The sequence below is a fragment of the Oncorhynchus clarkii genome, chromosome 6 (genome assembly GCF_045791955.1).
Source record: "Oncorhynchus clarkii lewisi isolate Uvic-CL-2024 chromosome 6, UVic_Ocla_1.0, whole genome shotgun sequence".
NCBI classification, from domain to species: domain Eukaryota; kingdom Metazoa; phylum Chordata; class Actinopteri; order Salmoniformes; family Salmonidae; genus Oncorhynchus; species Oncorhynchus clarkii.
The window spans coordinates 76,127,010-76,148,150 of record NC_092152.1 but is presented as its reverse complement, the minus strand read 5'-3'; the positions used below and the strand labels follow the sequence as shown (position 1 = coordinate 76,148,150).

General features: G+C 41.6%; 2 protein-coding genes across 2 annotated transcripts in view; both read right to left on the bottom strand.

Annotated features, from left to right (window-relative positions):
- Positions 1–1,904: 1,904 nt before the first annotated feature.
- LOC139411615 (lysophosphatidylcholine acyltransferase 2-like) lies at positions 1,905–16,172 on the bottom strand. Its single transcript, XM_071158196.1, has 13 exons — positions 15,875–16,172; positions 15,240–15,382; positions 10,421–10,638; positions 9,294–9,406; positions 8,262–8,322; positions 6,890–6,983; positions 6,547–6,601; positions 6,265–6,347; positions 6,043–6,168; positions 5,629–5,782; positions 5,114–5,212; positions 4,672–4,813; positions 1,905–3,405 (listed from the first exon to the last, which is right to left on the bottom strand). The coding sequence occupies exons 1-13, from the start codon at positions 15,983–15,985 to the stop codon at positions 3,230–3,232; spliced, it is 1,575 nt and encodes a 524-aa protein (XP_071014297.1). The 5' UTR covers positions 15,986–16,172; the 3' UTR covers positions 1,905–3,229.
- Positions 16,173–17,444: 1,272 nt separating this feature from the next.
- The window catches only part of LOC139411614 (72 kDa type IV collagenase-like), a 45,087-nt gene continuing 41,390 nt past the window's right edge, over positions 17,445–21,141 (bottom strand). The window contains exons 11-13 of the mRNA XM_071158195.1: positions 20,568–20,727; positions 20,064–20,173; positions 17,445–18,478 (exon numbers count right to left, since the gene is read on the bottom strand). Of these exons, the coding sequence (XP_071014296.1) occupies positions 18,372–18,478; positions 20,064–20,173; positions 20,568–20,727 (377 nt within the window). The 3' untranslated portion in view covers positions 17,445–18,371. The remainder of the gene's footprint in view (positions 18,479–20,063; positions 20,174–20,567; positions 20,728–21,141) is intronic.

Below are 21,141 nucleotides of genomic sequence, written 5' to 3'. Positions count from 1 at the left end.
ATCACATCAGATCTTTTCACATCAGATCCCCTTTGGGCTCCTGAGTGGCGTAGCGGTCTAAGGCATTGCATCTCAGTGCTGGAGGCGTCACTACAGACTCTGGTTCTTTCCTGGGCTGTATCACAACCGGCCGTTATCGGGAGTCCCATAGGCGGGCGCACAATTGGCCCAGCGTCGTCCGGATTAGGGGAGGGTTTGGCCAGGTTAGGCTGTCATTGTAAAATAAGAATTTGTTCTTAACTGACTTGCCTAGTTAAATAGAGGTTAAATAAATACATGTACAGAGCTGATCTGATTGCTCAAAAAAACAATTAGTGAAAAAATATTAGCTGGGCTGATACATACATCACTTCTCCACCATGGGGTTAAAATGTTGTATTTGTCTCCATTTACAATGAATGTTGTGAAAAATCAAGTAACAAAAGCTAAAAGCAAGCATTTTGTAGATGTGCACTGCACCACCTCTGCTGACATGAATCTAAATTATAGCCACAATCATCCCGTGGCCATCATACAATAAGAAATGTAATCATCCCCAGTTTACAATTGGCTTGTTCAATTCCTATCCTATTCCCTTGGAGAGAGGGATGATGCTGGTCAGGTGGATGACTGCTGTCACCTGGTGGTGGGTTGCAGAACAGAACATGCAGATAAACCACTGAACAAAAATATGAACGCAACATGTAAAGTGTTGGTCCCATGTTTAATGAGTTGAAATAAAAAAATCCCAGGAATGTTCCATATGGGGCGGCAGGGTAGCCTAGTAACCGGAAGGTTGCAAGTTCAAACCCCCGAGCTGACAAGGTACAAATCTGTCGTTCTGCCCCTGAACAGGCAGTTAACTCACTGTTCCTAGGCAGTCAACCCACTGTTTCTAGGCAGTCAGTGAAAATAAGAATTTGTTCTTAACTGACTTGCCTAGTTAAATAAAGGTTAACAAAATAAATATGCACAAAAAGCATATTTTTCTCAAATTTTGTGCACAAATTGGTTTACATGCCTGTTATTGAGCATTGAGCACCAAGATAATCCATCCACCTGACAGATGTGGCATATCAATAAACTGATTAAAGAGCATGATGATTACATAGGTGCACCTTGTGCTGCGGACAATAAAAGGCCACTTTAAAATGTGTAGTTTTGTCACATAACACAATGCCACAGATGTCTCAAGTTTTGAGGGAGAGTTCAATTGGCATGCTGACTGCAGAAATGTCCATCAGAGCTATTGTCAGATAATTGAATGTTAATTTCGCTACCAAAGGCTGCCTCCAATGTCGTTTTAGATAATTTGGTAGTATATCCAACTGGCCTCACTGCAGACCGACCAGCCCAGGACCTTTAATCCTGGCTTCTTCGCCTGTGGGATCGTCTGAGGGGGACAGGAGATGCTTTGGAGTATTTCTGTTTGAAATAGAGCCCTTTTGCGTGGAAAAACACTGGCTCCCCAGTGGGTGGACCTATGCCCTCACAGGCCCACCCATGGCTGCACCCTTACTCAGTCATGTGGAATCCACAGATTAGGGCCTAATGAATTTATTTCAATTGACTGATTTCCTTATATGGACTGTAACTCAGTAAAATCTTTAAAATTGTTGCATGTTGTGTTTATATTTTTGTTTAGTATATATGCCATCCAGCAGACACTTTTTATACAAAGGGATTTACAGTAAAGTGAGTGCACACATGTATAGTATGTGTATGTGATCCCTACAGGAATTGAACCCCCAACCTTGGAGTTTCTCATGCCAAGCTCGAATCAACCGAGTCAAACAACCATATATTTACATACACACAAGTAAGCACACTAACAGGGAGAATACACATAATTAGAACAAGAAAGTTGAAAGCAAAAAGACTAATTACAGAAGTTTAAAAGCTATAAAATACAAGTCATCGAAGAGTTAAAATTGTACTGGATTTTATTGCAAAACAGAAAGTTTGCTGTGTTCACAAAAATGTACATAATTGCAACAACGCGCTCTGCTAAATAAATAACAATGCACGCTAGTTAACTTGAAACCATACAACAGTGTATTCCAGGGGGTATGTATTACTAGGCAGACTTGCCTTTTTGCTCACAAATTGCCTTATTTTTCAGTAGATGCTTGGGCTTTAGTTTGGCTAAAGCCATAAGGTTCCACTGCTGCCTCAGCAACATCACTCTTCAATGGAAATGCAAATAGAAACAGATGCAGAGCAAAACCTTTAGCTAATTATACAGCAGCACTACTTACAGTGTGTGTCCCTGAGCAGTGGAAAAACTGTAAAGCACAGCATGTATCCTTATAGCTTGTATTATTGCTCCTTTGCTGGGTTGCCAGATTGGGTTGATATCATTAGAAAAATGTATTAATGACAATTTTCTGCAATCCAGTCATACATTAAAGACTTTCAACTCATACAAAAGCAACGTTTGGCAGCCTTTCCAGTTATCTTCAAGGAAAATCTGTAGAAAACAGAGGTGAACAGGTAGACACATTAAATAGTACAGGATACAGTCATCTCAGAAGGGTATCCAGGTCATTTAAATACATTATGGGCTGGCACTAGGTAGTTTTCATCTGAAGAGGCAAAACTATGACAAAACAATGGGATGCCTTAAATCAAAATCAGCAGGGGTATCTACAAAAAAGTTCAACATTGCTATGAGTAAATTCCTAAAAGCGTTAGGATTAAGTGGATATCCGTATATTGTTCAACCTTCCTATGACCACATTACTGCCATAAACAAGGATCTGAAAAAATATACTTGGAGGTCTGATTCCACCCCATCTGTACAGAAACAAACAATAGCTCTTAAAAAGAGTTGTAAGCGAGGTTTGTAAGGCACTAAAAAATCATAGAAAGAATTTAAGCAAAAATTATGATTTACTTTTGCAGAATAGCAACATTAATTTAAACATACATCATCTTATTTCCTATGAGGTCAAAATGAGGTTCCAGTTCTCTAAAATCAGTGCAATAGAAAAGATCCTGTTGTGGTTCATCAGACTCAGTAGTTTGTCTCTCTGTGTATTCAACTGAGAGCTCAAAAAGAGTTCCGTCTCTGTACATGATCTAGATCGACAACATTGCAGTCGGCAACTGCAGACTTACTGATCAACAAATCACCTTGGATCTTAAATAACTGTATAATTAACAGTAGATCAGTCAGTTTGCTCAGTCCGTGATCAGCTACTGAACAAAATGTATGGTAATGCTCTCAAACACAGTCTCTGCCTCAGACTTAGTCGTCCTTCTTGTCAGAGATGCTCTCTTCCTGGTTGTCCTCAGAGGAGACATGATTGGTGGAAGAGAGTTCTGACTCCACCCCCTGGAGGGCCTGGTACCGCTGGAGCTCCAGATAGGTGGTGAACAGCTTGGCATACTCTGGGTGGTGCAGGGCAAACGCCTGGAACTCGGCTGGAGAGGGAAATGGAGAGACAGAGGGTCAAATCAAAACTTACAGTAGTATATCTGGTATATTATCAATGCTCACAATACCTGGAATTCAGTTTCAGAGAGGATCAAATCAGAACTATATTCAAATTGTCAGTGACTAAAAAAGCTACATCTGCCACGCTGATCCTCAACACTGGAGCTCCTCAGGGGTGTGTGCTCAGCCCCTCCTCACTTCAGAGGGTAGTGCGTAAGGCCCAGTACATCACTGGGACAAAGCTGCCTGCCATCCAGGACCTCTACACCAGGCGGTGTCAGAGGAAGGCCCTAAAAATGGTCAAAGACCCCAGCCACCCCAGTCATAGACTGTTCTCTCTACTACCGCATGGCAAGCGGTACCGGAGTGCCAAGTCTAGGACAAAAAGGCTTCTCAACAGTTTTTACCCCCAAGCCATAAGACTCCTGAACAGGTAACCAAATGGTTACCCGGACTATTTGCATTGTGTGCCTACCACCCCCAACCCCTCTTTTACGCTGCTGATACTCTCTGTTTATCTTATATGCATAGTCACTTTAACTATACATTCATGTACATACTACCTAAATTGGCCTGACCAACCAGTGCTCCCGCACATTGGCTAACCGGGCTATCTGCATTGTGTCCCTCCACCTGCCAACCCCTCTTTTTACACTTCTGCTACTCTCTGTTCATCATATATGCATAATCACTTTAACCATACCTACATGTACATACTACCTCAATCAGCCTGACTAACCGGTGTCTGTATGTAGCCTTGCTACTCTTTTTTCTAATGTCTTTTTACTGTTGTTTTATTTCTTTACTTACCTACACACACACACACACACACACACACACACACATCTTTTTTTTCTCGCACCATTGGTTAGAGCCTGTAAGTAAGCATTTCACTGTAAGGTTTACACCTGTTGTATTCGGCGCACGTGACAAATAAACTTTGATTTGATCCATCATAAAAATTCAACTAAAATTCCACCAAGTTGTTGTTTTAAATGGGCTACTTTTGGTGAAAGTAGTGTTAATTTCCTATGGGAATTAAAAACAAAGGATTAAACAAATTATACAAATATTAATATCCCACTTTCAAATCCATATAGTATTTCTCTTTCTATATTTCTAGAATGGAGAGATCCAAGGCTCAACATGGCCTTTTCTATGGTGTTCCGTCAAGGCAAGCAGTCAGCTGCCTTTAGTTCATGCTGGAGTCCTCCACTTCAGATAACCTTTGACCTTCACAAGGGTCTACTTACAGAAAGTGATGAATTCAGAGCTGTCTGTATCTATCTCCTTAAAGAGTTTGGAGACGTTGAGGTCACACACGCCTAGAGCAGAGCGAAGCATGGAGGAGAACTCTTCATGAGTGATTCTTTGGTCCTCGTCAGTGTCAAACAGCTGAGAGGAGAGGGAGACAATTAGTTAAGTAATGACAACACATAGGATTGCTAATTGAAATCGAGATTGCTTTTATAACCATGTGGCTTTCAAACCTACTTCATGTTCCCCTTAGACAACCACACACACGTATTTAACTTTATCATAGCAACTGAGTGCTTGTCTATTGCTTCCAAACCATGGGTAGACCTCACAGACACAGTCTGCGTCAGCTACATACCTAGGCCCCAATGTCATGTGTTGGACAGCTAAATGTGACACAGTAACATTCGCAACAAGCAGGGTTTTTATTGGCCAAACCTGGAAAGCTGTGCGGAGGACCTCTTCGGTGTTAGCTGGCCGACATAAGATGGTTACACCGATGACATACTCTCTGAAGTCAATGGTGCCATCTCCATCCTAGAGAGACAGAGTGACAGCTACGTATCAGTTAACAAAGCCAGACTACACATTGCATTCAGTGGACGACAATACTCTACAAATACAATATGTTTTTCCAAGATGAACAATGGTTCCTTTATTTCTTCAGACAGAACGTCTCCTCTCTATGAACAAAGCAGTGGGGGACAGCATACTAAATCCTCGGTTACTTAGCCCATCCAGTCACAGGTTGGAGAGAACAGACAGAATGGCTGTGGTCTGATTCTCTATGCTTTGAAAGAATAGTGTAGTCGTACACTTCCCTTTGTGGATTTCAAAGGAATGTTGTAAGAAATATGGTGTAGACTTCCTCCAGCCAAGCTTGCACCAGTCCAACACAACCTAGGAAAGCCTAGAAGAGAGATTGAACCGAACTAGATGTGACTGGCTCTCACCCTGTCAAATAGAGCAAACAGCTCCTGCAGGGCGGGGCTGATGGGAAGCTTGAGGAAGCTGGCGAACTCCTGGATGTTGATGCGGCCTCCTTTACAGGAGCAGGCCACAGCTGCAAAGCCCTCTAGCTCCTTCTTCACGTTGTCCCACTTCAGGCTGAGGGGGACCGGGGAGGAAAGGAGGAGGGCAGGACACAAGGACTTACTCAGGGGCGGAAGAGGGTGTAGGTCTGTGTGTGTGTCCAACTATTACCAATTGCCGATGTAGCAGTTGGCCAAATAAAGCAGTATTGTGTAAGGCAGTGTTACTTCAGTGTGGAGCTTGCCAGTGGGTGACACAAAAGTACATAACAGGACATAGTGTGTTGCCACAGTGGCAATAGCACAGTATTAGAGCGGTAGAGGAACCAGTCTTACTCAAGTTTTTGGCTGATCTTAGTGAACTCCACTAGACCAGCCTCCATTGGCAGGGTGAGCTCCCCAGCTGAGATCATCAGTCTACAGTCCTCATATGTGTGGTCCGTCACTGGCACACCCAGGGCCCTGCACACACATAGGGATAGAATTGAAGAGATGGGTAAGAATATACATAAGGAAGATATTATTAAATGCTGTAATACCATTCACACACACACTTACTGGGCCATAACATTTCGTACTGTCCTGGCGAACAGCACAGGTCTTTTCTTTTCCTCCTCAGTAGGGGTAACTGGAGGAAGAAACTGGAGGAGAGGGCAAAGGTCAAAACAGGGACTAACCAGGAAGTACAGGCTAACTGGAGGGCTACCTAGATAAGGTCTTTATAATACATTCACAAGCCATACATAACACATAGGTACTGTTAATGAACGTGTTATGAAGTCATTATCTCTTGGCTTTCTAAGTAAGTATTCCTGTGTAGTGTGTTGTGTTAATACTAACCTCTATCTCTACATTGGTGTAGAGCTGAGACAGAGTGAGAAGCAGCAGGGTTCTCCTGAAAGAACATCACCACAAATCATCATCACCTCTATTCAAAGGGCATAACGGTAATCCCATACAACAAGATTGAAATGTAAGCCCACTAAACTGAAAAACAATTCATCGCTCAACAGTGAAAATCTCTATTCCCAGAGTTTGAGGCCTAACTATGGCCCATGAGGAGAAGTCACAGGAACATAGTTGCAATATGAGACACTGTAAGGAAAACAACAGGGGACATGTAGCGTCGAAGCGTTGAGGCAACACTGATGATTGTAATCCACTGAGTGCACTGCAGACTTACGAGCTGAAGCCTTGCCAAGTCCAAGTCACAGTGTCCAGTCTGTTGGGATATCTCATGACCACAGGCTGCACCGGGACCCCAGGGACGAAGGCACCTGACGGGGAGAGAGGGACAGAGTGAGACCCTACTGACCTCCAGCACTGACTACTATTCTAACTTAATGAGCACACACACACACACACAACCTATATGTGCAAACACAGGAGCACAGACAGCCTACTAATTGGACAGAGTGCAGCCGATGACAACTCATTTACCCACAGTACACGTCCTACCAATAACAAGACCTGAAGCTGGATTCATCTAACCCTGATCAATATACCAATCAGTACTGTAAGGAAGCCACTAGTATTAGGTCTGTTGGTTTGGCTATTGGCACTGTAGTAGAACAAAGTAATTCAGTTAGATGCAAATGTCTATGCAAAAACTGTAACATGCCATAGAGTGTAATTGATGGTCTTATATGCTGTTATTTGCATTAATTATTAGATGCATTCTCAGGTTTACAGCTTTAGGATTGAACCATAGCAATTGCTACTGTATAATTCACTCAGATCCTAATAGCCTAGTTCTTGGTATTGAGTGAAGATAATCAGTCAGTAATTTCCTTCTGAAGTTCATTATCTCATTGTGCAATCTATTCCATTTCGCTATGGCTACTGTTTCAGGAAGTAATGGATTCACTCAGGCCCCTTCACTCTGGAGAAGCCCATTGTGTGTGCATCAGGTGACTGACCACACAATGAGGCAGATAGCATGTAGCACACTGGGAGTAAATGAAGAGGTGTTGTGTCAAAATAATTGTAACAGTGTTAATTCCGTCCCGCTCCTCACCCCAGCCTGGGCTTGAACCAGGAACCCTCTGCACACGTCGACAACAGTCACCCTCGAGGCATCATTACCCATCGCTCCACAAAAGCCACAGCCCTTGCAGAGTAATGGAAACAACTACTTTAAGGTCTCAGAGTGGGTGAAGTCAGTGATTGAAACTCTACTGGCATGCACAGCTGACTAGCTAGTCATTTCACACCGGTTACACAAGCACCGAGGAAAAAAGTTAAATGAACACCATTCTGCAACCGCATGATGGCACTATCTCTGCCATTAGTTTACGAGTGAATTTGCATTAAGTAAATGACACCACTAGTGTGGATGGAACTGTGTGTCTCTCCCAGCAGACTGTCTGTCTCCACTATAAACAAATGACAACCAGCCTGTTAAGTGGGAATACAACATGGACATAGTAGGGTCCCACATGATTTTCAAACCCTATCAACAGTACACTGTTTGGTATAATATTGATACCTTGGATCCATACAAAGGTGTTTCTACTCCTATTTAAAAACAAACATGGTAGTGAAGTTCAACCTACCTTGTTTGAAAGTGATGAGACATGAGCGATTTGTACAAGTCCCCTCAGGGAAGACCAGGATCTGGAACATAAATAACTAAATGTTTATTTTCAGTTGTACAACTGAAATGTGTCTTCTGCATTTAACCTAACCCCTCTGAATCAGAGAGGTGCAGGGGGCTGCCTTTATTGGCATCCACATCATCGGTGCCCAAGAAACAGTGGGTTAAACTGCCTTGCTCAGTGGCAGAATGACAGATTTTTACCTTGTCAGCTCGGGGATTCGCTCTAGCAACCTTTCGGTTACTAGTCCAATGCTCTAACCACTAGGCTACCACCACTGACAATGTAGATGGATCTATTCCAGTGTTTCATTCTATGCTGAATGAAGTAGACTTTCTGTCACAAAGAAGAAGCAACAGCAATTGTGTTTGAAGGATATGTCACGCGAGAGGAAGTTTACAAGGCAAATTCTTGGTGTGAAAAGGCGTGATGTTTCATTCCCAAGCTCCTTGTCAGACTACAAGCTAGACAAGACATGATAAATTATGATTTAAAAAAAATACTGGCTGTGTGTTTGTGGATGTGTAGCCTAGTGGTTAGAGCGTTGGACTAGTAACCGGAAGGTTGCGAGTTCAAAACCCCCGAGCTGACAAGGTACAATCTGTCGTTCTGCCCCTGAACAGGCAGTTAACCCACTGTTCCCAGGCCGTCATTGAAAATAAGAATTTGTTCTTAACTGACTTGCCTGGTTAAATAAAGGTAAAAAAAAAAAAAAAAAAAAAAAAAAAAAAACTATACTTGTGGAGAACAGAAGTCCCCACATGAATAGTAAATTAAGAAAATAAATTGACCAACTAGGGACATTTTGTTAGTCCCCACAAGATCAAATGGTATTTATGGGGGGTTTAGGGTTAAGGTCAGAATTAGTGTTAGGGTTAGAATTAGGTTGAGGGTTAGGGAAAATAGGATTTTGAATGGGACTGAATTGTGTGTCCCCACAAGGTTAGTTATTCAAAACTGTGTGTGTGTGTGTGTATGCCTGCGACAGACCTGTGGCCAGCGGCCTCCAGACTTGGCTCTGCTGTCTATCTCCATAATGGTGTTCTTACGGGAGTCTGGGTCCTGTCTGGAGACCAGCACCGGCTGGAGACACCGCACAAACCCTGAATGGAGAAAGGAAAGATAAACTCACACACGAGTGCTGAGCAATTAGAGTTTTTTAGTGTTTCGATTACGATTCTTTTTTTAAAGATTAAATGCACTATGCATTATGTGGGTTGAATGCTGTAACACAGAATAAAACAATGAATAAAAGTCCCATGATGGTAGTGACTGTCCATTACTGCTTATCACTTATTAACCATCATTTATTCACATTACTTTTCTTTAATAAAATATTTCAGTTGCTGTGTATATTACATTTGTTTCATTTGATGGATTCATTATTTTACTCCAAGTCATCATCTCGTCTCTATAGAGCTGCAACCTATGCTGTCTGACAAAATCACTATTGTGTAGTTCCTCAAAGTAAATAAGGCATACTTTATGACTGCTGAATACCAACTATCAATCACTAAGATCATGTATTTTTAGTTAGAGATGCCTCACGAAGCTACATCTGCTCTCTATATCACCTCACGATCTCGCATTCTTCTGTCTTCCATTGCAGGCGTAAAAGAAACACAGACCGGACAAGCAGATGCGCAATAGATTATGGTCATTGTAGTTAATTACCACGTTTTATGTACTAAACTACGCATAATATTGGCCTGTTGGAAACTACAACCCCCTACTACATCGCACACTTCAGGCTGGATCTGATTTATCTCCAGAGAATGTACGAGAATGTGCGCATTGAGCTCACAGGGAAAAAAACTAACTAAATGGAAATGAAATAATTGAACCGCTGTTGGTCAATTAGTTGTTAAAAATGTCAGTTAATCGCTCAGCACTAATGCACACCATTACAGGCTGGAGGCACCGCACAAACCCTGGAGAGGAAACACACACATCAGATAAACACTAACGGATATTACATCTGCAAACAGAATCAGCATAAATACCCACACTTATCATTGACAGACCCACACACACTGATCGCTGACTCACAAACACACACTCTAAAAAGAAAACACCTAACCCTCTACTAAAAAACCCCAGAAAGAAACAACACTCACTGCCAAATATAGGAGTGGCGAGGTTCTCAGTGCGGGACACAGTGGAGGGCAGGCCTGCTACGATGCACACAATGCCATCAAAGAAGGTGGAGTGTGGGGCCACAGCCAGAATGGGGGCCTCTGCACTGCTCACCTGCTGGCCCTTCACCACCACCCTGAAGCCCATGAAGAAGTAGTAGGACCTCCCCAGGAACGCCATCACACGCCGACACATGAACCTGGGGAACCAGAGAGTCAAACATCAACAAAGATTTAGCATGAAACTATACAGATTAAACTAACAGTTGTACACTGTCAGGAATATTCACCTAGAGACACTGAACATGGATGGACCAATATTACAGTCAACATAGATCTGTGTGTTGTCAGGGCCTCAACTTAGCCTTTTGATGGTCAGTAGTACTGTATTAAGTTGGTGCTCCATGTTCATCAGCTAGTTAGTGTTATCAACTATCAAATAAAACAGACCTGAACACGAGCGATAAACAACCAGCAGCTGCATGTAGCTGTGGTCATATCAACACATACAATCAAAGAGAGAGGGAAGTGGGCTGCTTTTGAGTCACAGAAGAACACATTTGGTTTATTTATCATGTGTTGCATCAGGCCTCATGCAACATATCTCTATGACCCCCTCCATTCTGAGGAAATAAAGAAGAAGAGGTAGATAGTGTTTCGTTAGATACAGACAAGATCTAATGAAGACTGCTTCAGCTACACTCAAACTGGACAGTTTTATCTCCATCTCTGCATTCAAAGACTCAATCATTTACTGAGACTTGTGTCTGCTTTGCATCATGTATTGTTGTCTCCACCTTTTTCCCTTTGTGCTGTTTTATGCGCCTAATAATGTTTGTACCATGTTTGTGTTGCTGCCATGTTGTGTTGCTGCCATGTTGTGTTGCTGCCATGTTGTGTTGCTGCCATGTTGTGTTGCTGCCATGTTGTGTTGCTGCCATGTTGTGTCGCTATCAGGTTGTTGTTATGTTACTACTAGAGGTCGACCAATTATGATTTTTCAACGCCGATACCGATTATTGGAGAACCAAAAAAAGCCGATACCGATTAATCAGCCAATTGTTTTAATTTATTTGTAATAATGACAATTACAACAATACTGAATGAACACTTATTTTAACGTAATATAATACATCAATAAAATCAATTTAGCCTCAAATAAATAATGAAACATGTTCAATTTGGTTCAAATAATGCAAAAACAATGCGTTGGAGAAGAAAGTAAAAGTGCAATATGTGCCATGTAAAAAAGCTACCATTTAAGTTCCTTGCTTAGAACATGAGAACATATGAAAGCTGGTGGTTCCTTTTAACATGAGTCTTCAATATTCCCAGGTAAGAAGTTTTAGGTTGTAGTTATTATAGGAATATCTCTCTCTATACCATCTGCATTTCATATACCTTTGATGTTAGATGTTCTTATAGGCACTTTAGTATTGCCAGTGTAGCTTCCGTCCCTCTCCTCGCCCCTACCTGGGCTCGAACCAGGAACACATCGACAACAGCCACCCTCGAAGCAGCGTTATCCATCGATCCACAAATGCCACGGCCCTTGCGGAGCAAGGGGAACAACTACTCCAAGTCTCAGAGCGAGTGACGTCACCAATTGAAACGCTATTAGCGTGCACCCCGCTAACTAGCTGGCCATTTCACATTGGTTACACCAGCCTAATCTCAGGAGTTGATAGGCTGGAAGTCATAAACAGCTCAATGCTTGAAGCATTGCGAAGAGCTGCTGGCAAAACGCACGAAAGTGCTGTTTGAATGAATGCGTACGAGCCTGCTGCTGCCTACCATCGCTCAGTCAGACTGCTCTATCAAATAATAGACTATAATATAATAGCACACAGAAATACGAGTCTTTGGTCATAAATATGGTCGAATCCGGAAACTATCATTTCGAAAACAAAACGTTTATTCTTTCAGTGAAATACGGAACCGTTACGTATTGTATCTAACGGGTGGCATCCCTAAGTCTAAATATTTCTGTTACATTGTAAAACCTTCAATGTTATGTCATAATTATGTACAATCCTGGCAAATTAATTACGGTCTTTGTTAGGAATAAATGTACTTCACACAGTTCGCAATGAGCCAGGCGGCCCAGACTGCTTGCACGGAACGCAAGAGAAGTGACACAATTACCCTAATTATAAGAAATTCATGTTAGCAGGCAATCTTAACTAAATATGCAGGTTAAAAAATATAGACTTGTGTATTGATTTTAAAGAAAGGCATTGATATTTATGGTTAGGTTTGGTGCAACGACCGTGCTAAATCATCACCTGTTTGGCGAAGTAGGCTGTGATTCGATGAGAAATTAATGGGCACCGCATCGATTATATGCAACGCAGGACACGCTAGATAAACTAGTAATATCATCAACCATGTGTAGTTAACTAGTGATTATGTTAAGATTGATTGTTTTTTATAAGATAAGTTTAATGCTAGCTAGCAACTTACCTTGGCTTCTTGCTGCCCTCGCGTAACACGCAGGCTCTTCGTGGAGTGCAATGTAAGGCAGGTGGTTCGAGCGTTGGACTAGTAACCGGAAGGTTGCAACAACGAATCCCCAAACTGACAAGGTAAAAATATGTTGTTCTACCCCTGAACAAGGCAGTTAAACCACAGTTAAGAATGTGTTCTTAACTGACTTGCCTAGTTAAATAAAGGTGTAAAAAAAAAAATATATATATATATATATATATATATATATATATATTTAAATCGGCCAAATCGGTGTCCAAAAAACTTGAAATCGGCTCTAATTAATCGTCCATTCCGATTAATCGGTCGACCTCTAGTTACTACCATGCTGGGTTGTCATGTGTTGCGGCCATGCTGTGTTGTCGTCTTAGGTCTCTCTTTATGTAGTGTTGTGGTGTCTCTCTTGTCTTGATGTGTTTTGTCCTACTTTTTAACATTTTTATCCCAGCCCATGTCCCTGCAAGAAGTGTTTTGCCTCTTGGTAGGCCATCATTTTAAATAACAATTTGCTCTTAGCTGACTTGATTTGTTAAATAAAGGTTAAATAAATACACAGAAAGGGCTGATGTAGGCTACATTCCTTAAAACCTCTACAGGATCGGTATCCCCCACGGGACGGTTAATGTGATTAGCATGAGGTGATTAGCATTTAAGGCTTCAAAGCTTAAATTCTTGTTAATATACAGTGGGGCAAAAAAGTATTTAGTCAGCCACCAATTGTGCAAGTTCTCCCACTTAAAAAGATGAGAGAGGCCTGTAATTTTCATCATAGGTACACTTCAACTATGACAGACAAAATGAGAAAAAAAAATCAAGAAAATCACATTGTAGGATTTTTTATGAATTTATTTGCAAATGATGGTGATATTTAATGGATCAATCCAAAACTTTGTACACACACTGCTTTGTACAAAACACTTGTTTTTTTTCTAGTAGCCAAAATCTAAATTGCGCCTGGGCTTGAATAGTACATTATGGCCTTTCTCTTGCATTTCAAAGATGATGGTACAAAAAAACGCTTGTTTTTTCCCTTTGTATTATCTTTTACCATATCAAATGTGTTATATTCTCCTACATTAATTTCACATTTCTACAAACTTCAAAGTGTTTCCTTTCAAATGGTATCAAGAATATGCATATCCTTGCTTCAGGTCCTAAGCTACAGGCAGTTAGATTTGGGTATGTCATTTTAGGCGACAATTGGAAAAAAAGTGGTGGATCCTTAAGAGGTTTTAACAGCTTGACAGTTCATTTTTAGTTGAGGATGAACAAGAACTAGTGTGAAATTGCATAGTTGTTACTCCTTCATCCTTCCTGCATTTCTCAGTGTGTGAAAATCCCACAGCTCTTGATGTATAGGGGCAATTCCATGGTAACAGAGTGATGCTGAGACAGATTTTTCACTTTAAAATCTAGGTCAAACAAAAACAATAACTGCAAAGTTAAAGTTGCACTATGCAGGAATCAATTTCCTGGTTGCTAAAACTCTAATAGTTAGCCTAATTTCAGTTTATATGACAAAATAAGCTAGTATAGTGTAGAGAATCATTGTACCATCAAAACCCCTGTGACATATAGTTTCCATAATCAAAACAATCGTTTTTTCAGCTGTTTGAAACTGGTGTACAAAACCGAAAGTAAATAGACGCAAAAACAAAACTTGACGGAAAGCATAGAAATAGTGCACAGATCTACCAATTCCTATACTTGCTTTCAAGCAGAATGATCGATCTATAACTCATATTTCTATGTGAATTTGGTCCGTCGCTCAAACATTTACATATTTTCACTTTAAACAAACCATACAACTATATGCACAATGACTACTTTGAACAATTTCCACAGAAAATGTTCCAAAAACACACAGTGCACATGCAACATTTGGTAAAAGAATGATGGTTTGTGCTGTTTGTGCAGTTCTGTTAATGTGGAAATACCCCTACGCATCAAGAGCTGTGGGATTGAGAAACGCAGGAAGGAGTAACAACTATGTAATTTCACACTAGTTTAATTCTTGTTCATCCTCAACTAAAAACAAACTGTCAAGCTGTTAAGGAATGTAGCCTACATCAGCTCGTTCTGTGTAGCTGAAGTCTTTATTGTCCAAAGCACCAGCTAGCTCATCTTCTTTCCTTTCTCAAAACTCTGTTACCATGGAACTGCCCATAGGCCTAACTACTTAAGTCATAAACAACAAGGCTCTGTACATCCTCTGGAACTAATGATTAAAGTACTCATAGTGGATGCATAGTTGAAATATAGTTATACATACAGACCAGTAGTGGCACAGGATGGTGTTTTGCAGTATATTTACCGTCTCCATCCGGTCATGGGTGTCACTGCTCCTTTGAGAGGGTGCATGAATGTTGTTATGACAGCAACAGGCCATGTTACCATGAGAACCAGAGTCAGGAAGATGGCACGGATAGGTACCAGGAAGATTCCCCGGAATACACACTGCAAAGAGAGAGAAAAAAACACATCACACACACACCATTTTTTTTTTTACAGATCTACAACGTGTTAAGGTTACTGACTTCATGCCACTGAAAGGACTTTAAAGAGCCATTTTAAAACACACATTTCCTAACCAACATATATAATGCGCAACGATACAACCATTGACCAAGGGATACGCGTGTTATAAAACTTTTCATTCTAGAAATTCACATGGTTGGAGGAATTTCTAGAGTGTACATAAATGCCTCCATTGTTTGTGTTACACAATAACAAGGCATTACAAAAGGATTGTCAGGGTTTCATAGGCTTAGATTAGCTATGTACCTGTACTGTATGCTATAGTCACGCACCACCAGACACACACACAGCCGAGGAGCTATAGAGGACAACCACCCGGCTGCGCTCAACTGTTTACGTTTGAATACCAACCCCAGTTCTGTGACGGATAAATTAATGAGTTAATCGATTTATTTTACATTTTATACTCACTTTGATAATGTCAGCCTTGGCCAATTTCACCTCCTGCACAAAAGGATTAAGGACGGCCGGAAGAAACAGGGATTGCTGCCTGGGTAACGCGAACACTCTCCGGGGAGTCATTCTTCTCGCTCGGGTCGCGGTATTGCGTCAAGAAGCTTTAGAATTGCACAGTAGTACTGCAATCACCCCACTTCCTCGATTCGAATCTTGCGAATTCTGTTCGTTCTCCGAATATTGCGATAACATCGTTCACAACAACCGTAGAGCAAGGACGAGAGTGATCTGGCACTCTGCCTCCGATTACTTTTAGGCCCCACCTACTGCACTGGGTTTACGTGGGATTGTAACCTTTTGCCTGGTGAGCAGTGGTGGGGTGAAAACACACATTTAATTACTTGACACATTGGAAAGAATTTGCAAAAAACCCAGAGCAAACTAGAATGCTATTTGACCCTAAACAGAGTACACCGTGGCATAATACCTGACCACTTTGACTGACCTAAAATCTTTGACTATGTATGCTGTACAGACTCAGTTAGCATAGCCTTGCTATTGAGAAAGGCCACCGAAGGCAGACCTGGCTCTCAAGAGAAGGCAGGCTATGTGCACACTGCACACAAAATGAGGTGGAAACTGAGCTGCACTTCCTAACTGCCTGCCAAATGTATGACCATATTAGAGACACATATTTCCCTCAGATTACACAGATCCACAAAGAATTTAAAAACAAATCCAATTTTGATAAACTCTCATATCTATTGGGTGAAATACCACAGTGTGCAATCACAACAGCAAGATGTGTGACCTGTTGCCACAAGAAAAGGGCAACCAGTGAAGAACACACACCATTGTAAATAAACCTATATTTATGTTAATTTATTTTCCCTTTTGTACTTGAACTATTTGCACACCATGCCAATAATGCCCCTTAAATTGAAATTGATTGGCTGAAATAAACAGAGTGAACAAGTCAAATATTCATGTTGAATTAGAAAATGTCTAATTTTGAAGCAACTTTACAAGATTAGTTCATGTACATCAGGGTGGCATTCAATAGACTATATACAGGGCCTAAAGAAAATAAAACAAATACCCATAGAAGAATAAGAAGTCATTGAGGTTTCGTTTCACAGCTTAGCAATTGGGCTCAAATTGTTGTGTTCGTTTGTATGAAATTTACTAAGTCATATCTCAAGTGCAAAGGCATACTATGGCTGGCGTGATGATGTGCTCTGCTCCATAATAAAAACCACAACAAAGTGTTTTTCAGACCTTCATCCATCCACAAGATGTCACCTGTTAGTCAAATATGGCATTTACATTGACCACAGAGGTACTGTATGTAAGGGCCCTCAGAACGGCTCAACAAGGACCTGAATACAAATGTACAGTATGAAGTGTACTTGAGAAAAAACGTTTTAGAACTACACCTATTTATAAACTATTAATTTACTGATTACAAATTGTGTGCTAGTAGGCTACAGAAAGGCATAGTCCTATCTAGTAAGAAACGTTAAGGGCGTTTCTCTCTCTCTCTCTCTCACACACACACACACACACACACACACACACACATATATATATTGACCATCCATCTTTATTATTTTACAGACAGAGAATGACACATTGCACAAAACATTATAAAAAAGCATACGAATCAAAACAAAATGATTATCAAAACAACAAAACAAAAAGATTATTACACAATACTTCTGTGGTACTTCTCTTGTCATGACTCCATCATGCAACAACAAACCAGATACAGTCTCTAGGCAGTCCGTGCCTTTCATCTCCCTGTACCATCAGTGAAACAATAGACAGATCCTACAAAATGGAGAATTTGGACTCCATATTTGTGCAGTATGGTCTAATACAAAGTGCTAGCCCTATTTGAAGAATAAGGTGTGTCTATAAGTACTTACTTCTGAAAATAGTCTGAACAGAATGTAGAAAAACTGCATATCAAATATAGGATCATGCAAATAAACATTTTCTATAAGCACCATTATCTGTCCAGACATATTGTGCAAATTCATATTTTCAAATGTATTCCACAACACTGTAATTGCTATTGACTATTTCTCATTCTATTGCGGTTTCATGTAGTCTCTAGATTGCAGACAGCAGTAAATATAGACAGCATTCATTCTCCAGATGATGCAATACTGCTCAGGTGAAGCTACATTTATATAGTAGAATATCTTCCAGTACAACACTGCCTGTCTCTATGTAGTGTGGACATACCGGATGTCTGAGTTTCTAATAACAAACAACGGGGTAAAGAGATCCAAGTAAATCTGCATCATCATAACATAGAAACTGATAATATCACACAGTAATATAATACAAAATCCTGATGCCTATGTTCAGCCTGTGTAGATGGTCCCACGCTGTGTTTGAGGGTGTCTTTAGTTTCTAGGCTAGGGTGCAGGATAGGCTGGTTGGATAGGGATGGGGGAATCAGTCCGCTGAGAGCTTAGCCAACGTCTATGCGTCTCACTGTTGCTTAGTGACAACCCAGCCAGTCCTTTGTAATCTCGCCCAGTTTGACGATCTTCAGGCTACTGTCATCCATTTTGAAGTAGTGGGCACCTTTGAAGAAGTAGGTGTAATCTGGAAAACAAACATTATGATGAGAGACAAGGTACATCAAAATCATCACATTCAGTGCATCAAATATACATCTAAATTTCACCTTGAGCAAGTCATGAGGCCTTACACACTAGAAGGGAAAATTTGAGTTAGTGTAAAATATGTCCCCTAGAAGCTTATAACTTAGTAACACACTATCATCTCAGCCAGAGGAAGAGGACATGATGATGTCACTCGTCTCCTCAGTAAAAACACCCAATCAGGAATCAGCGGTGGAGGAGCTCAGGCTAATTAGAATGAAGACAGAGGTACCTCTGTGAAGCAGCACAGGCTGGCTCTATCAAACACTGTTTCTTAGTCGGGAAGCGCGGTGTGTGATGTATAGTATAAGTGTGTCAGAAGCAAGGGTATAAAAAAACTCTGGTTAACTGCCATAGACTTAAGATTTACCTCCTGTGTTATACTACTCTCGCTGCTTGCTCTCTACTTCCTCCTCTCTCTACTCTCTCCTCCTGCCTCTGCTCTCTCCTTGCTCTCTCTCTCCTCCTACCTCTACTCTCTCTCCTTGCTTTCTCGCTTTCCTCTTGCCTCTACTCAGTCCTTCCTCTCTCTCGCCTTCTGCCTCTACTCTCTCTCCTTGCTTTCTCTCTCTCCTCCCGCCTCTACTTTCTCTCCTTGCATCCTACCTCTAATCTCTCTCCTCCTGCCTCTACTCTCTCTCCTCCTGCCTCTACCCTCTCTTGCCCTCTACTCTCTCTCCTTGCTCTCTCCTCCTGCCTCTACTCTCTCTCCTCCTGCCTCTACCCTCTCTTGCCCTCTACTCTCTCCTTGCTCTTTCCTCCTGCCTCTACTCTCTCTACTACTCCCTCTATTCTCTCTCCTCCTGCCTCTACTCTCTCTCCTCCTGTGTCTGCTCCCTCTCCTTGCTCTCTCTCCTCCTGCCTATCGGGCATGCAATGATGGGGGGGGGGGGGGATAAAACAGTTTTGGTTGTTTTAAGTAACGTCTTTGTTGTTGTAATATCTAAACAGACGTGGCAGTTTCACCACTAAGGATTACAGCTTTAAGGCCAGGTGCCAGTTCATAATGAGAGGACTGGCTGGGTCAGGTTGGGTTCTAACTGCCAGGAATGTAAGCCTGCAGCCAGTGGTGTGTCAGTACAGCTCAGACTGAAGCAGGAAGCAGTGCTCCCATGTTCACACAGGCCCCAGCTACCTCTCTATCTTCCAGTTGACATCTCTTTCTCTCTCTATTTCTCTCTTCAGTAGATATCCCAATGGGCACACACTGGTTGAAGCAACATTGTTTCCACATGAGTTCAATGAAATTACATTGAACCAAAGTGGAATAGACGTTGAATTGACGTCTGTGTCCAGTGGGTATCTCTCTCTATATCCCTACCCCTCTTCCTCTTCCCTCTCTTCCCCTCTCTCCCCACCCCCCTCTCTCTCTGTTTCCCTCTCTACCTCTACCCCCTCCCTCTCTCTCTCTCTCTCTCTCACTCCCTCTCTACCTATATCCCCCTGCTCTGTGTGTGTGGTGATGTCACTCTAAGTGATGTTCAATAAAGTATCTATTATACAGTATTGTATTCTAGTATGCTTACCGATGCCATTCAGACTAAAGGCAGAGTCAATGCCGTCTGGGATTCCGTTCCAGGAGTCAGCGATGAGCTTGGGGAAGCCAGGGTCCATCTTTTTCTTGGCTTCATTGTACCTGGAGGGGCATGATAACACACAGAGGCCATGATATCAATGTTTAGTCATGAGTACATGATACTATGTTAGTCTGTTAGGTACGAGAAAATTGAGCCGTTTTGGTTGACAAATCACAGCAGTCATGCAAGAGTTAAGTACATACAGCAACAGTATCTTACATTATCCCTGTATTAGGTAAGAGCAGAGTGAGCTGTTTTAACAGTCCATTGGAAGCTAAGGTCTCTCATTAAAAGCAGACATGGCTCAGCACAGCAGCACACCAACACATCAACACACAGTGACGTCTATAGAATTAGATTTTAAAGTAATTCTAATTCTATAGTGATGTCATCGCTACAATCCTGAGTGGATCAGACACAGGCTTTGATAGGGGTTGTGTTGTGGTGACTCACCTCCAGAACTGGTCTCCAGCGAACAGGTAGGTCTTCTGGCTCTTTCCAAAGGAGAAGGCTGCGTCAATGCCTTTCAGGTCTGTGGGCAGGCCTATAGAGGAGATCCTCTTGGGGTAGCCTTTCTCTATCTGGTCTGCATTGAAGATCCACATCTCATTGCCTATATGAGAGAGAGGAGGGGAGAGATGGCAAATGAGCACAGGTCAAGATGCTCACAGGGAAGGGTTTGTGAGGATAGAGTTTCTCTAAACTCTTACCTTATCATTAGCCACAGAGAGACAATGATCATAGGAGTTGGGAAGACAGCACAAACAGATCTGGGGCCAGGCTAACATTTGATCATATCTTGTGGTTAGGGAGGACTGGATAAATTATTGAGGAAATGTGACTCCTAGCTTTACAATTGAAGGGCTGGATGGAAAATAAATGGTTCTGTTCTACAAGGCCAAGCATTAATCTTCTTAAATAGAGACACTATGTTTTGGAAGGGCTCTGATTTCATGGAGCTTTTCTAAAGGAGAATGGCATGCTTCTACAATGCATGTATTATAAACCACTAATAACTACTTACAGT